The sequence below is a fragment of the Artemia sp. Qi Xiang Cuo genome, chromosome 11 (genome assembly GCF_049724085.1).
Source record: "Artemia sp. Qi Xiang Cuo chromosome 11, ASM4972408v1, whole genome shotgun sequence".
NCBI lineage: Eukaryota > Metazoa > Arthropoda > Branchiopoda > Anostraca > Artemiidae > Artemia > Artemia sp. Qi Xiang Cuo.
The window spans coordinates 61,451,231-61,469,035 of NC_142804.1; the positions used below are offsets into that span (position 1 = coordinate 61,451,231).

Here is a 17,805-nt window from a genome sequence, read left to right on the forward strand (position 1 = left end):
CCATCGTGCAATATTTAGTCCAGGACTGGCACTCCTTTAATAGTACATGCAGCTTTAATATTTCTCCTTTATTAGTTCAGTGTCATCACTCTGAAGACAGTTCAAAAGCACAGAGAACTATGGTATCCCCTATTAGTATTTTTACCTTTTACAAAAAAGTCAATAACACCAAAGATGAAACTAATTAGTAAGAAAGAAAAGATTTTAAAAAAATGCATTGAAAGTATTCTCCTTCTGTTCATAATCCAGCAATTTCAAGGATGCAATCTACTTAAAAAAGAATAATGATTTACTTAAATTACCTCCACATTGAGGAAACGTAATCTTGTTAATTCCGGAAGGAGTTTAGATAAACCCAAGTCAGTAATATCACTGCAACGATATAAATCCAGTTCTTCTATAAATTGTTTCAATGGCAAAGGCAGTGCTGCAAGGTCCATAAGACCACAATCGGTAATCTGAAATAAGAACAAACATAAAATGCGAACAACATCAGATACGCCTTTACATTAAAATTGGCAAAAACTAAATTGTAGAAAATGAAGAGTAACTATAAGAATATATGAGAAAATACTTCTTATCATTTACATAGTAATATAAAAGTAGATACACATTTAAAACATTTCAAATATATTTCCATCTATGGTTTTGTTTTTTCACAAGGTCGGAATTCCATCCCAAAGGACCTAAGACTAATAGAAAATGATGACCGTTCCCTTCCGTGAAGCTAAATGTTGAATATGTAAGCTTGAAAGAATAGAAAAAGTTACACAAATGTTGGGCAAAAGAGGATATAAGTATTGTTTTCTTTGATAAATGTAGCTGATCTAAGCATGTACAATCAAGGTATCTACTAAAAAACTCCAGGTAAAAATTTTGTAAATGCCATTGAAAAGACGTCTTACAACAGAATTAACGATTTCAATCCAGAAAAATTGACGGCACAAATCACTTCCAATATCTAGGTTTATCTTGTATATACCGTGTTTTATTATATTTTATAAGCCTATGTGTAACACTGCAAAGGAAGGTACAATGCAAGGCACAGATTGACTGTCACCATTAGTTTCATATCTTAGGATAACACAACCTAGATCTAGCAATATAGGGATTTCTCTTGACTAGCACCAAGCTTATTTTTCTAGATTAAGTAGTGGTGGGCAGATCATTTTCTGTCTTTACTCCTCCCGTTCATCACACAGCTTATGCTCTGTGATGAACGGGGGAACCTGTGTCTTGATTGAGAACTTTCATCATTGAGTTTTGAGAACTTTCATCATAGCAGTATCGACCAGAGGAACCGTCCCCTCTAGGAAATATTTATAAGAGGAAACACAGGACGTGGCACCTCAGGTCAAATAGTGTGACCCTTAACCCCCCCCCTCCACAGATTGTAAACTTGTACATTCAGTTGTAATGTACGCGCGGAAAGAGGATTTGGAATCCTTGTGACAATTCAATCACGTTACAATATTCTGGCACCGCCAGTAGTAGCTTAGTGCCATATGATGGTGGCGTTAGAGCTAATAATGGCGTCAACGGGTACCAGAACGAACAAGCGGTACTATTCTTTCTGTTTACATACACAGTTTTAACTAAAACTTACAATTTATACTACCAGCGATGGGTAGATGGCAATTTTTTGTATAAAATTATACCGAAGTGCATAGGCACCCATAAGCTGAATGAAGCTGCCTTATTTTTATATTTTTGTTCTGAGACTTCTATTATATAGCATTAAAAATACCAATTAGACCAGGTTTGTCCCCCCCCCTGGAATTCAGCTTATGGGCGCCCATGCCGAAGTAATTTGAAAAACTTGTAATTTTAAGTTGAACCAGGAAATATATTGAAAATGGTTCCTTCGTCAGCAGGGGTAAAAAATTTTATTGACCCACATCTCTTAGTTAACTAATTCAAGTGCAAAAAAGCGACAATTTTAATAATTTTACCCTCCTAAAGTGGCCTTTTTCAGATAATGAAATGCATGTTTTTTTTAACGTGTAAAGACACATACCCTTGCGAATATTACAGATCACACCTCTAAGTATCGCGAGTAAAAATAACCACCTACCGAATAGTTTTATGATTCACTTCACGAGCGACAATGTACCCCTGCCCAATACAAATTCGCTAAAAACTTTGGGTAAAGGGAAGGTAAAAATGGGGGAGAACATTGTAAATTGTACTTAAAAAGCTATGTATTGACGTTGTTGGATATTTTGTTTAAAAATACGTATAAAATCTATGATAAATATGGATTGGAGTTAGGGTATTATTTTTCTACACCTCACCTGGCGATGGACCTAAAATTTAAAATCGCGAAATAAAACAGGTCTTATAACCGAGGCTGATCAACACCTATTCGTACCAAGATCAATAAAGGGAGAGTTTGTATTCGATGGAGATTGAATCCTCTAAACTGACCCGACAGGAATTAACAGCGAAAATTCGAATGCAGTTTTCCTGGATATAAATTCCCTCTATCCGTCAGCAGTGTCTCACAACTCTTTTCAATGTGGCAATTGCAAACGGCTTTACAATCCTTGTGATCCAAGTTTCCCTGATATTGTCAGTGTGAGGAGAATGGGCCACAGGGATGTTTTTTTTTAACTGACGGTGAAATACGAATAGAGCTCCATAGCTTGGTTAAAAAATTCCGCTTTCCCATGCTTCAACAAATCGATATCTAAGTACTCACTGGGTCCAAACAGTCTTTCATTAGTAGAGGACGGGGGCATTCACTGGACTCCTTCAACACAAAGACTAATTGCCAACCTTCATTCGAAACGAAATATTGTTTCAAGCCATGTTCTTTAAAGATGGGTACTTTAGAAGGGTTTCAAAGTTACATAAATTCAAAGAACCCTCCAATTTCACCAAAAGTCCTATTTAAAAACGCTTTTGACACAGTTTCCAAAAAACAACCGGAAACAAAAACAAAGGATGAAAAATAAATCTTTTGACCGATTTGAATTCAGTCTTTCGTAAAATGTGCGACTGAGCACAATCTCGGTCGTTGTGACGTTGTTATCAGTTCGAAAGAATGTGCTCAAATTATAGCCGACCCGGATTTACAATCACAGACTCTTTTCCATAGAAAAACAAGAAAATTTCAATGAAACTCAGTGAAATTTCAATGAAACTCATTTTCGACTTTTATTACAATGCGTTTAGGCTCCAATGGCCGGGAGAGGGACAACTTCAAATATATTAAGGGGACACACCCTCCCTCTTGTGAAAAGTAAAGAAAGATAATTTATTAGATGATTCTTTCAATGGCGAATAAACCATAAAGATCTTATGGTAGACGCTCCACTATGCCGGGTAAAGAAAGTAAAGCGTCGACACCCGTTAAGGCAGATGGTATTCTTCTGATGAGCCCAAATGAAAGGTTACTTCTTGGAAATATTTCGCTAGATTTAAGGTGCTTTTGCTTGTAAATTTACAACGACTTACATTTATTGATGACGACTTTGCATGGATTTGGACATTTCGATTTGGTTGATGGTTCGGTTATACTGTTTGGTCCTAGGTAATTGGATAGATGAGTAAGGTTAAAGCCTCGTTCAAGTGCACATTTATCTCAATTGCTGGAGTAGGATGACAGTCCTTTTCTTTTTTTCTCTCTCTCTCTCTCTTTCTCCTTTTTTTTAAGCCAAGTAATTACCTCTAAAACATTATATATACTATCTTTTAAACGAACAATAACATTTCATCCCCCCCCCCTAGAAGTGAACGTACCGTTTTCGTATGTATGACGCACGCAATATTACAAAAAGAGCATAGCTAAGTATACAATACCAAGTGTACTTAATCTATTTACAAAAGGCGTTATAGGTACTTTCATAATGCCTAAAGGACAAATGACCAACCTGGACCATCCAACGTGACAAGACCAATCCAAAAATCTAAGGTAAAGGGTATTAGAAAAATATCTAAAGTAATGATAGTTGAAAATGAAGAACAAAAATATACTGTCACAATACTGTCAGCGAGAATTGAAGCCAGTCAAAAACAAAAGTAAATAACAAAGAAAAATCCGGTTCGAATATAAGCGGCAGTAGGAATTAAAACTAATAAAAAGAAATTGTGAAGAACAAATAAACATGCGGATAAAATATACGCGACAGCGAGAACTAAAATCAATATCAAGAAATTAATCATAAGAGCATATCAAAAATAAAGTAAAGAACAAAAAGTTATGTTGTTAGAAGACAAATTAGAACGCAAAAATCAGAATGAGTGAAAAATAAACGTGAAGAAGAAAGAAATATTACATTAAAAGAACACCATCGCAATCATACCATCGCAATCTTCGACGCCAACAAAATGTGGCGTAAAACCCAGTACAAACCAACAAAAATACCATAAACTACGCAAATTTTAATCAAAAGTCATTGGGACCTTCCTGTGTTCTTATGTTCCCTGTGGAGCGCTCCATTTTCCTAAGGAAAGAGTAGCAAACACAGATGACTCATTTGGAGCTTGCTACTTACAACGAAAATCATATATATATAGTCTACCATATGCCGAGTGACGGGGTCCAGCTTCGAAATCGGCTGCATAGTTTTTTTTCTTAACTGGCATATTGACATTTCTGGACACCAAGACGATCTAAAAAGGTCAGAACTTTAAGAAAGAATTTGTATTTTCCCACAGTGGTTGTATCGAACCTATGGTGACGACATGACATCAAGAAGAGGCTCAACATTGTCTGCGGTTACGAGATAAATGACAATGAGAATCAATATATACAAGCCTGTCGCGTAGCTATTCCGAGGCCTGGCCTCGAAATCGGCAACATAGTTTTTTTCTTCTTAAAACTGTCAAATTGACATTATTTGTCATATTTTTGCAATTAACAGTTTTTGCACTTTACGCAATTTAATGTCTTTTCATACTGTGTCTTTTCAACGATTAAATAAAAAAAAGTTTTTTTTAACTGAAAGTAAGAAACGACGTTAAAACTTAAAACGAACAGAAATTATTCCGTATATGAAAGGGGCTGTCCCCTCCTCAACACCTCGCTCTTATACGCTAAAGTTTTATGTTGTTTTAAAAAAACAGAGTAGTGAGAAAGTCAAACTTTAGCGTAAAGAGCGAGGCGTTCATGAAGGGACATGTGTGAAAAGAAAGGGAAATACAAACTCCAAAAGAGGATTGTAAACTAAGCTTCTTTAGAGAGCACGATTTGAATGCAAACTTCAAAGACAAATCGGTCACTTTATTGCAACTGAGGTCCAACTCTGTCAACCCTGTAAAGAGAAAAAAAAACACATCAACAAAGACATAAGCAAGTTAAAATTCAAAACAAGACAGGTTCTTACGATGATTCCGCATAGCAGATACAAAGACAGGGGGGTTGTGGAACTTCATAAAAATATCCAACCATCAAAATTGTGGAATATTTATCATTTTGACCATAGTGTCCTATATTCTTTGACAAATATTTTCTTGCAGAGTTAGCCTTTCCCACCAGATAAGGGTCAGAACTTGTTTTGCAATAAACAATAGTTGCTGAATAGAACAGAGCATGAAAAGATCTTTATAACAAAAAGACAGAATAAGTCAGGGGTAGCCAGAGAAAAAGGACCAGAATGACCTCAACCCTCCGGCATACCAAATGTTCGGCAAATACATGAATATTTACCCCTCCTCCTAAGAGGAGTAGATGTTTAAAATTATTATACTAAACTACAGCTGAACGAAAATTCCCACTGGACATCCAAATTATGTCAAAAATCTGAACTGGAATGGGAAATTTTAGTTCTTAAATAGAAAAGGAATGAAAAAACACAAAAGTATTCAAACATTAATGATCGGGAATATTACATTAAAACATAGTGAGAAATTCATTAGAAAACATTGGAAAAAAAAACTACAAAGATTCCAACAATCACCAAAAAATAAAATTAAGACCACTGAATGTGAATTACATATTTAAAAGATACTGCTTCCAGTAAATGGTAAATGGCATTAGCCTTTAGGGGAGTAAGGTTTATGTTTTGAGAAGGTTGAGTTGAGTCTTTAGGGAGGTGGAGTTTATAATCCAATTTATATTTGTTTGAATTGACACTTAATTTTACCGTATTTTCTGCCCTTTTTATGAATGGATTAAAAAAACTTGCAGAAAAATTTCTTTTAAAGAGAAGTAAAGAATATACAAAAATTAAGATAAAAAAAATAGAAAAATAAAATAAATCTAAATAAAAACGACCAGAAATCACTATTAAAGAATAAGTGAAACCCAAAACGAACAGAAATTAAATAAACAATCATAGCAAAAAAACATACAACAGACACTAATATAAATGAATAAATAAATCTTCAAACGAGTAAAGCTGGAATTGAATATGCAAATCAAGCTTAAAACAAAAAGAAATATTTTGCTGATGAAGTATAAATGAAACTCAAAACAAACATAAATTAAACAAACAATCATGGAAAACAAACATACAAAAGGTACTAATATAAACGAATAAATAAATCTTAAAACGAGTGAAACTTAAATTGAATATGCAAATCAAGCTTGAAACGAACAAAAATCACTACAAACAAGAGTTTGGGTTTTGCCTCCTTTTTCCAATATAAAAGTCTAAAAACTACTAAGTCATTGCTGCTTTATATTAAATTTCTGCCGGATACCAAGGGATCTGCTGGGGCAAAAAGAGTAAGGGAGGGAACTTGTGACTAGGCAGTGGATGAGACAGTGGCTCTTGATCAAACTTAGGAAGATAATTCGGAAATAAAGAGGTACAAAGACTTTCAAATTCAATAAACTACTTCAAAAATTTCTACGACTGCCCCTTCTATACAGCCAGAAAAAATCATCGAATTTTTTACTTTCAGTTAAAAAAAACTTGTTTTTTTAAATTTAATTTCTGATCGTTTTTCAAATAATGCCGGTAAATCTGGCTCAGCCTCAATCAAATATATCCCCTCCCCCCGTCACAAGAAAACTACCCGTGGGACTTTGATCTAACGTAAAGTATAACCCCCCCCCCCCTCCGTCAAAATCCCTCCAGACAGGTCCATCCTCGTTGGAAATCCTCCCCTCCCCGTAAAATAGCTGGCAGAAAAAGTTCAGCCTAAAAATTTTCCTTAGCATTCTTTCATTTGAATAAGACTTTAATCTCTAATCGGTTTCTTGATCACTCCAGAAATGCCCCCTTTCGTGGAAATTATTTCCCGGAAATCAAAACACGCAGAAAATAGCCCCCGGATAATTCACCCGGAAAATCTACACATAAAGAATTTCCAAAGAGAATTTAAGACAATTAAAATGAAATTTCATATAGTAGGCCTAATTGAAAAGATAACAGACAACTTGCGTTCGGTTTATGTTCCTCTTGGCTAAACTGCAGTAAATATAATTTTACTTACTTTTCAAATTACTAAGCGGAGGTCTGGCAACGTCCATTCCAACCTCTTGGAGTCCAGTCAATGCATCATCGGTTATATTACAGTCTTTCACTTTAAGAGTAGCCAAATTGACTAAATTAGCAGCTATTTCTCTGAACAAGTTGTCATCCAGAGGGCACGACTTTAAATTCAGAAATGTCAAGTTTAGGAGCCGCGAGGTGATAATTTGGAAGCACTCCTTGTCAATATGACCGCTATTTCTTAATGTAAAGTCTATTTCTAAATGAGTCAACTGTATATCGTCAAACCATATCTGCAAAGGACGATTACCTTGATAACGATCGTTCAAACCTATTTCAAGAGTTTTAAGTTGCTTTAGATGAATTAAAGACTCCAGCCCAAGGGATAAATCGGATTCTAAAACATTGAAAGAGAATGTTATCAACTTTTCCAGGTGGCAACAGAGGAAATTGAACTTTTCACCAGAAATAAGATCATCGGTATTGATATTTAGAAGAGTTATCTCAGTTTGGTGAGAAGCAATGGCTTCAACAAGCCTTACTCCACCTCTAAAATATTCTAGGTTCAACGATTTTAGCCTCAAATCTGGTACTTTTAATAAACAAACTAATTCGTGAGTGTCTATATTAAACTAAAATCAAGATTAAGTGAAATAATATTGGAACATTTTGGTTCAATTATATCTCGTACTAATGACATACTACTGTGGTAACAAGGTGACATGGAAAGGTGAACTAGATTGGGCATGAAATTCGTCCATTTCAGTCAGCAATTTCAGCAGAGGTTCTATCTTTCATTTCAAGATGACTGACACTTGCTAAATTTCTTAAATCACAAACTGAATCCGTATAAAACGGATCAAAATAACATACAGTCATCCAAACTGAGGGTTACTAAAGAAGTACAGCAGCAAAGGAAACTATTTAATTGTCTTTCAGTCATATTACACTTTCGGAAACTTAAATGATTTACATGAGGCGAAAATAGCTTCCAACGCTCCAATATTTGTTCCCATTCGGTCTCTGAAGTCTCCAAACCAAAGTCCTAGAAACAGAAAACACAAATTTGACAAAGTACAACGTTTAAATTATATATGATTTTGACGAGTCAAAATTGAGGCTGTTTAGTACGCTTTCTATTTTATCCCGTACCGTCACGATGTTCAGAGGCTTTTTTTCTGAATTCATAGCATTACAAAGGTTTAAATTACATGATGAGTTACAAAGAATCTACCAATATAATAACTGTCTCCATAAACATAAAAAAAAGTTTATGCATATTCTTATTATCTTTGTACATACACTATATAAAAGAAGATACACCAAAGATGAAAACCGACTAACAGCGCAAGTCCAATTCAAAACAGCCACAGCAAAATCATAGTCAGCAATAGTAACGCTCAGGGTTGCCATCTGGACACGTTATGTCAAAAGCACACATTCCCATGTGCCGGGACACAATGACATAAAAGGGCAAAAAAGTGACGTTTTAGAAGTTGGGGACATAAAAGGGCAAAAAATGAAACATTTTGTAAAGTATTAAAAAAAAGCGGTAAATTTACTAACTGAATATAAATTTTTATAAAATAAAATCACTTTTCAATAAAATTGTGCCTTTTTTGTTTTTTTTTTGTTTTTTTTTTGAGGATCCAGGTTTTGCCAGAGATGTCGTAAGTAAAGGGTTTTATCCTAAGTAAGGGACTTATATGTTTATATGAGTTTCGTGCTTTCACAATAAGTCCTTTTGCATGAATATTTTCATCTGAATTTATTATTGTTTGCATTAAATTCGATGTCAATTACCCGCTTTGCAAGAAGCTCACAAAGAGTTTTTTGGTCAATAATACAAATGAAAAAAAAACCTCTAGTTTTCGAGATTTAAAAATGGACATATTTTAGCTAAAAATTATGTAATTTTGGATGTTTAGGGGTTACCTTCATGGACCAAAAAATTGGCAACCCTGGTAAGGTGTACTAAATATGCAGAGTAACACTGGAAACTCAAATCCTCTTTCGTTTATTTTACACTTCTGGAACCTGAGATGGTTTGCTCGACAGGAGAAAAACATCTAGTGTTTCAATACCTGCATCCCTTATGTTCCTGAAATCCTACATAAAATTTTTTTTACCTAAGTAACATTTTTAGACTATAGTCAGAAAAATACAGCCCTTTTTTTCTTTTATTGTTTATGTTGACCGTATATTTACAAATCAATGACTATATGTTCCAATAATACCGTATATGTTCAAAAACCAACAGGGCCCATTGATTTTTGAATTAAAATCATGTTGGCTAGGTTCATCCATTCATCCTAGGACAAAACTAATAGTCCAGGAAGGGAACGGTTTGACTGGAAACAAATTGCAATAGAAATGATTCTTTGAGTGCCCGACTCACAAAAATATGCTGATTCCAAATATGCAAAATTTGCTCATCTAGCTGTTTCACAAATATATTTTTTTTAGGTTGAGGTTAATTTTGAGGAGGTGAAATTCGTGTTTCCATATAAAGGCGTACAACAACAGAATTAATGTCTAGAATAGGGTACTAGATCAGACACGTACGCAGGAATTTGCTTCGGGGGGGGCCAATTTGTTTCGGGGGGGGGGGGCCAAATCCTTCAAACCCATTATTCTGTAAGAAAAATCAGAAAATTATGGGAAAATAAAAAAATCGTGAGATTTCGGGGGGGGGAGCGGACCCAGAGGCCCCCCCCCCTGCGTACGTCCCTGTACTAGATCACGGTGAGTATGAAAATCACCTTTATTTGAACGTAAAATTAAAACTTTCATTTATCTTTTTAGGTTTAACGATGAATATATAGCAAACTACTAAAAATTATGTTTTTGAGGTTGATGTTGATTTTGAAGATGTAAAATTGCCTAGCTGGCAGGGAGCTATGAGCAAGCTGTATGTTGATACGCAGTCAGGCTCTTACAAAGGGAAAGCCTCCATTCTCTTCATCCCCATGATAGATATGAGCCCAAGTGATCCCTTTTGTATCTACTCCACACTCAGCTTCGTTTGCGAACAGTGTTCCAGATACGGTGCGACTCCAGTACTGTCCTTCGATCAGCCACTTTACTGGAAAGCTCTTACCATTATTGCTGCCGAGACGGATGCAAGTCCTATAAAAAAATCGTCCTGTAGCTGGGTGGCTTCCACACCCTCATGAGCTACATTGAGGCTGCTAGACGGAATATGGAAGGCTCAGGACTTCAACAGACGTAGGAAATGATGTTTGCGTCAAATACTATTCTACAAATTATTTCTGGGAAAGCTTATTCCGGAGCTAAACGAGGACACATACTCGCTGACTGGTCAGTGAAGACACTTCTCTTCACTGAACTTTACGGCACTGAAGATGACGCTAATTCAGCAGACACGGAAAAAATATTCTGTGCCTTCGTCGAGTTTATGGAGTTCTTCACTGTTTTTCTTGGTGTATTGGAAGGTGACACCGACATACGAAGTATATAGGAAAATCTGTCCCAGGCAAAAGTCGCCAAGAACTTTTCTTCTCTTAAACAGTCACTTTCGGAAAAGTCACTTACAGTGAAACTGTGGATACAATATATGGAAATGATAGACATACTGAAAAAGTTCATCCAAGCAGAGCGTACGGGGAACTGGGATCTTCACCTTCAGGCAGTTGAAGCTATGTTGCCGTATTTTGCAGCGTCCAACCACTTCCGATAAGCGAAGTCTGCCAGGGTGTACCTGCAAAATATGAAACAGCTGGAAACTACCAATCCCGACGTGTTTGACAATTTTCAGAACGGGAGCCATGTTATCCGCAAATCCGAAAAATTTTGGGCGGGCCTGTCGTCAGATCTGGTCATTGAGCAGGTCCTCATGCGCTCGTTGAAAACTAACGGTGGTCTTACAAGGGGAAGCGGCAAGAGTGAGTTGCAGAGGCTGACTTGGTTACTCTCAGCAACAACTTGTAGTGCAATTAATTCGTCGATGCAAACTTTTGCTAAGGTCCAATACGAGACGAGCGAACAGAACAAAGAAGTTAGAGAGTCGAAGATTGAACACGAAAACCATGACACTAGCAAGCTCCTTTGCTTTCTTGCTGAGAATACCCCTTTCGCAGAAGACCCGAGCTTGCGAAACATTACTTCTGGAGTTACGGCTGATGAAAAAGTCAACGTCGACACAACTAGATCCGTCGGACAAGAAATCATGGATAGCATGACAGGGGAAAACGTCAACAGGTACACATTCAAGAAAAAGTCTGTGGCCGTAACGCTTGCTAATAAAGCTGCACCAGTTATTGACGGACAGTCAGCTGCCGTTGATCCAGCATTAATGTTTCAGCGGCTGGTGACAGTTGCTGGAAATAGCGAAGATGATTTGGAGTCATACTTTAAGCATGAATTGTGTTCACCGCCTCCGTCACTTTTTGAAGCAAACGGACTTCCACGAACAGCCGATAAGCCTGCCCTCGCCGATGCGAGGTGGTGTCTAGTTGCAGAGCAGCAGCCGAAAACAGAAGACTTCGTCAAAGATTTCAGTGACAAGCATATAGTTCTCGATGGTGGGGCACTGCTTCAGCGAATTCCTTGGGAAAAAAACTCAACTTATGATAGTATCTGCCAGAAGTATGTTAACTACGTTGCACAGAAATACGGGGCGCAAAGGACATCGGTGGTTTTCGACCGATACGACAAAACACCTTCAATCAAAGACATCACCCATTTGAGACGGAAAGGGAAACGATCGTGACCACAGATCAATTTTAGCAGGAACATGGTCTGTTCTACAAAGAAAAAAGTGTTCCTAAGCAACTTCAAGAATAAGCAAGCAATCATAGCCATGACCAGTGAGTACCTGACCAAAGCTGGGTGTCAGGTAAACCAAGCAGAAGAGGACGCTGATCTTCTCATTGTTCTAACCGTAGTTCGATCTGCTTCCCTTATGCCAGCTGTCCTGGTTGGAGACGACACAGATCTGCTTATACTCCTCTGTTATCACGCACAGACAGATAGCCAAGCGATCTACTTTTACTTTGAACCTCGAGCTGAAATCTCAAAGAATAGAATCTGGGATATAAACGCAACGAAACTCAAACTTGGATCTCGTATATGCAGCACAATCCTGTATGTCCACGCCTTCCTTGGGTGCGATTCAACTTCTCGTATCTATGGCATTGGGAAGTCAGCGGGACTACAGCTTCTGATAAAAAACAACGAGTTTTACGAATCCGTTAAAGTTTTTATGGACCCACTATCCACCAAGCAAGACATTTCAGCAGCTGGGGAGAAAGCAATGATGCTTTTGTTTAAGTGTCTAGGCTCAATTTCAACCCTCAATCAGTTGCGTCATCTCAAATTCATCGAGAAATTTACAGCATCTGCTTCGTATGTTGAGTCTAAAGTTCTCCCTCCCACCAGTGATGCTTGCAGCTACCACTCATTTCGAGTTTATTTGCAAGTTGAATCGTGGAAAACCCTGGGATGTAATCTCGACCCTGGCCAGTTCGGTTGGGTAATTCAGAATGGAATATATCGCCCTATTTTTGGTTAACTCCCCGCTGCCCCCAACTCTCTCCTTGCAGTTTTCCGCTGTAACTGCAAAACCGACAGCTCAAATAAACGATGCACTTACAAAAAAAATGGAAAGTAACGCCCCTGGGCCGGTGGAACTTGCAAGGGATCAAGTTGTGAGAACTGTGTTACAGATGAGTTTCTTGGCGTTGATGAGAGCGATGATAACAAAGATTTATGAATATTTACATTTTGTTTTTTTATCATATTTGTATATTACATAACTAAATGACTTGAGAATACTTTAATCTTTAATTAAACCATCAAAATGGGTGGTATTTGTGATTCTACATTTTAGGACCGGTTTCTTTCAGATTCAGCGTGATTTAACACTAGATGAGAAAATTCACCCTCCTCCCACATAATTCCCCTTTAAATATTGATAACCGTTGTTTATCCTTGCAGTTAGAGATCATTTTCAGATTCAGCGTACTTTATTACCCCTAAATACATATTGTTTTTCGTGGTTCTACGCATTTCTGCAAGACATATTTCTCTTCCTCGTTATTTACCTCAACCCCAAAAAACGTATTTGTGAAATAGCTAGATGAGCGAACTTTGATTATTTAGAATCAGCACATTATTCTGAGTCGGGTAGTCAAAGAATCATTTCTCTTGCAATTTGTTCCGGGTTAGGCCCTTTTTTTCACGCACTTCCTGGACTAAAAGGTAGATAGTCATGATATAAGGGTAATTCAAAAAGTCTATGATCAAATATACAAGACCGACTACGTCGGTTGGCAGATGATGTGATTGATAAAACAGTAAATCACAAAGTCATTGATTGTTACCCCATTCTTGACGTTTTCACTTGTAAAATGAGAGAATATACACTTTTTGGATAAAACTTGCTTCCCATTTCTAATAATTGTTTCCTTTCAAACATTGAGGCCTTCAAAAAAAGGATCAAATATATAATAAAAAAAACAAGATTTTTAGACAAAAGTACTTTCTTCCCTAGGTTGAATGTGACGCTGAAAAATAATGTTTTCATATTTTTGTATTGGGAATTTATTATTAGGAAAAATATTAATCAATTGCTTATCAAAATGTTAAAGTGCCAAGAATATCAAAATAAAATCAACCCAATACAAAATTTATGTGTCCAAAATTTACACACGTTTGCCTAGTCACACAGTTCGCGGTAACGAACTTTAAGTAAGGAGCGACACGGCTCAATAATAACCGAAACTCTAAAAAAAAAAAATGTTGATATCAATAGATATATCAAAACAAATTGGCTTATTAAACTGATTCTAAATGTAAAAGATTAATTAATTTTAGTGATACCCATCAAAGGTTACGAGCCTGAGAAAATCTGTCTGACTTTGAAAAAGAGAGGAAACACCCCCTAAAAGTTACAAAATCCAAGTGAAAATTACGCCATCGAATTCAGTGTGTCAGAGAACTTAGCTGCAGAGGTTTCAAGCTCACATCTGCAAAAACAAGGAATTTCGTATTTTTTGCCCAAAGAAAGATCACGGATGTATGTTTTTTGTTCCCCAGGGCTGATCGTATCGAACCAACAGTGCTAGAACGTCAGGAACCACTCGAACGGAAAATAAAAGTTATAGTGCCCTTTTTAATTAGCAAAAAAGATCGGAGGGCACCTAGGTCCCGTCTCACACCCCTTTTTCCCCCAAAATCGTCCGACCAAAACTTTGAGATAGCCATTTTTTCAGCACAGATGAAAGACCCAATAACTATGTCTTTGGAGATAAACATGACCCCCCCCCACTGCCCCTTGGGAAAGGTCTTTAAGATATAAAACCTCATTTGATTCTGGTTTTTCAAATTTTTTTTTTTATCAAATTGATTTCAAATAATGAAGTGTTAGAAAGTTGTTTCAGATTCTAAGCCCGTTTTTCGCGGAGTTCCTCAAGGGAGTATTTTATGCCCAGTTTTATTTCTACTCATGGTCAATACTACCGCTGACATGGAACGTAAAGGCAGGTATGTTGATGAATGAAGTTTACTGAAAATATGTGATAAAGTGACTCAAGTAGAGCTGTTGCCGTCAATGAATAAGTGAGAAAAGAGTCAGGTGCCAGGTGTCTAGCGTACAAATATTAAAATAATGATGAAATTTTGTTTTTCGTCGTACCAACATTTAAACCTATTTGGTCTGACTCGGGGACACGCTCACCCAGCACACGCTCACCCTACACTTGGTGAAACTGTATTCGGACTCGGACTGTACTCGGGCCACGGACTCGAGAACAAGAAAGTCGTATTGGAAAGATTCAGAAACGTACTCTTGTTATTATTTCCCGTGGACCGGACATTCTACTTTTTAAATTGCTCATTAAATTTGATTTAGTTTCGCTGGAGCAAGAAGACTGATGTTCAGTGAGGCTTTTGGGAAAAATTCCTTAAATAACCATCATATCTTTCCATCGTATTTTACACATAAATGACCACCCAGGGTTGCCGCGATGACAATTCCGATGCTGTCTGAAACCAACGTCAAATATATGCAGCATTAAAGAACGTTTGTCTTGAGTTCCGTGCCTGAGTACAATGTTACCCTTAAATAAACTGCGCATTTTCTTTTTCTAGTTTCGACCTACATGTTATTTTGACTGATGATATGTCTTTATGAAGCAGACCTTAATTTGTCAACAGACATGAAAGTGGTTTCAAACAATTCGTCGTCTCAAACTGCACCAAAGAAACTTATCAGGCCAATTGAAACAGAAAATTTAAAGAAGCCAAATTATGCCAGCAATTAATAGATCAATAGAATTAACCATTAATTTTGATTCCAAATATGTAAAAAATATCTAGCGAGAAAAATTTTCGCTTCTAGCTGATTCAAGAATGGTAAATATTATTTCGATTAATTTTATTCGTAAAATGTTATTTAGAAAACAACTTTAAAGGAAATGTTAGAGAGCCTGAAATCGCTCAAAAATGGGCTCAAATTAAAATGAAAGTACACCATTACAATTACCATGGTCAAAAGCCAAATACAGGTAAATTATAGTCCCTCCCCCTTGAACAACAAGAAAATATTTTCTAATTGGGTAGCACTGAGTGACCTCTTTTTTTCTTCGTCATTGCTCACGGTTTACTGGAACATCATATAGAGCTGTTTAATGGGTTATTTAGAAGCTAATTTTTCATCATCTTACTAACATTCTTACTCTTACTACACTGTCTTATGAGAGTGCGATAAGAAAGAGCTTCGTGGGAGAATCTGATGAGGTATTTATCTTTTATTGCTGATATTCATTGCTGTGTAATTTTGAATAAATGAATCTATCAAACTTGTTTATTCCATCTACTTTCCATACCAAAAAACCATATACTTCTATTTTATATAGCCAATAATAGCACACTGTATCAAGTTTCTGTCCCTAAGCTGTTTCATAGAGAGAGAGATTTATTCTAAACAAACAAACAATTTAACATAAGTTTAGCGGCCATCCCAAGAAGTAAAAACTTGTCCAAGGGGGTGGCAAAAATACACTAACATAACAAAACAATAAAAAAAAAACGAAAAAAATAACCTATCTATATCACAGTCCCCAAACAGTACCACAAACCTTAAACCTTAACATTTTCATTAAATTTACTATAATATTCATAACCATCACCCCCAGGAGCCATAAAAGTTTACCAATATGATTATTATTATTAAAAAAAAAAAAAAAAAAAAAAAAAAAAAAAATTCATACTTACTAAATAGCATCCCTTTAATCACTATCTTAAACGAAGAAATATCACCTATATCTTTTGTATTTTGATCAAGATGGTTCCAACTTCTGATCCCCCTGTGAAGCAAAGAAAACATCGTTAGGTCCGAAACTACCAGTGGAATATTAATCTCTGCAGATGACCTAGTATCATAATCATGGACAGAAGATCTCAGGTTAGCCAAGCTATCAAAACACGGGAGGTTTATACCCCTCTGAATCCTAAAAAATGAATAGAAGTGTATACAACTCCCGTAATCCGGAAGCTGGCAGAATCTTTACACGCTCATACGCTTTTCGTACCGAATCCGGGGATTGGAGGCAATTTAACAGCTGAACAGCGTTGTTTTGTAGAACTCGTACTGCCCGAGCAATAGAAGGAAATGTTCCAAGCCAAACGCTACTACAATACAATATATATGCAAGGGGCAGGGATCCTTGGTCAATCCTTCAATGGGATTGCCCCATCATTGTCACCATTATATGCCAGAAACCTATAAGTAAAAATTTGAAATGAAATTCATTACCTCAATTGTCATCCTTTTACAGCGACTAGGATGCCTTGACAAAGCCATGAGAGCCTCACTGTGTTTTCGGTGGATTACAAATTCAACATTGTTCTGAATCTTATGGCTGTTGATGAATGCTTCATACCAACTTTTACAAGTCTGACTGGCGGCTTCTACATCTCTGAAGTTTAAGTATCCGTATAATATGCATATAACCTAAAATAGTATATCTTAGAACCCAAGATTAGCATGAACATGTAATTTGCTATTTTTTATTGAATTAATGTTGATGACCAGCCCTAATAATTAAAAAGATGCCTAATAATTATCTTCCATGAGGGTAAAGTATCTTATATTTTCCTTCTTCCGAGAGCTAATCTAGTCACCCTTAAGGAAAGGAGAAAAAAAATTTCCTTGCGTTTTGCTAACAATGCCCTTCATAGCCCTCGAACAACCTTCCTTTTCCATGGTCAATATTCACCCCTTCAACCCCACCTCCCACGGTCTGTTTCAACAAAATCCCCCTTCTTGCCCCAATAAGAGTTTGCACTGAAAGATATAGAAGAAATTTCATCCCTTACATAGTTGACATTTTCAATCAGTGAATCTCCATATTATATGCATATAACCTAAAATGGCGTATATTAAACCACAAGATTG

The 17,805-nt window shown here is 36.6% G+C and overlaps 2 protein-coding genes across 2 annotated transcripts in view; both read right to left on the reverse strand.

Moving 5' to 3' along the window:
- Positions 1-278: 278 nt before the first annotated feature.
- On the reverse strand, positions 279-8,146 carry LOC148947210 (uncharacterized). The gene is made up of 4 exons (XM_089096535.1): positions 8,108-8,146; positions 7,387-8,017; positions 5,152-5,258; positions 279-458 (listed from the first exon to the last, which is right to left on the reverse strand). Exons 1-4 carry the CDS (start codon positions 8,144-8,146, stop codon positions 294-296), a joined length of 942 nt encoding a protein of 313 aa, XP_088952661.1. The 3' UTR covers positions 279-293.
- Positions 8,019-17,805, reverse strand: part of LOC148947211 (uncharacterized) — a 321,142-nt gene continuing 311,355 nt past the window's right edge. The window contains exon 3 of the mRNA XM_089096536.1: positions 8,019-8,430. Coding sequence (XP_088952662.1) covers positions 8,245-8,430 — 186 coding nt within the window. The 3' untranslated portion in view covers positions 8,019-8,244. The remainder of the gene's footprint in view (positions 8,431-17,805) is intronic.

Bases quoted from the DNA above. Each gene is read 5' to 3' on its own strand.
- LOC148947210 (XM_089096535.1), bottom strand. From the start codon at position 8,146: ATGGACGAATTTCATGCCCAATCTAGTTCACCTTTCCAT. The intron at 8,018-8,107 runs GTCACCTTGTTA...TCTTGATTTTAG, and splicing joins AATCTAGTTCACCTTTCCAT to TTTAATATAGACACTCACGA. The intron at 459-5,151 runs GTTTGTATTTCC...TTCTTATTTCAG, and splicing joins GTTTACAATCCTCTTTTGGA to ATTACCGATTGTGGTCTTAT.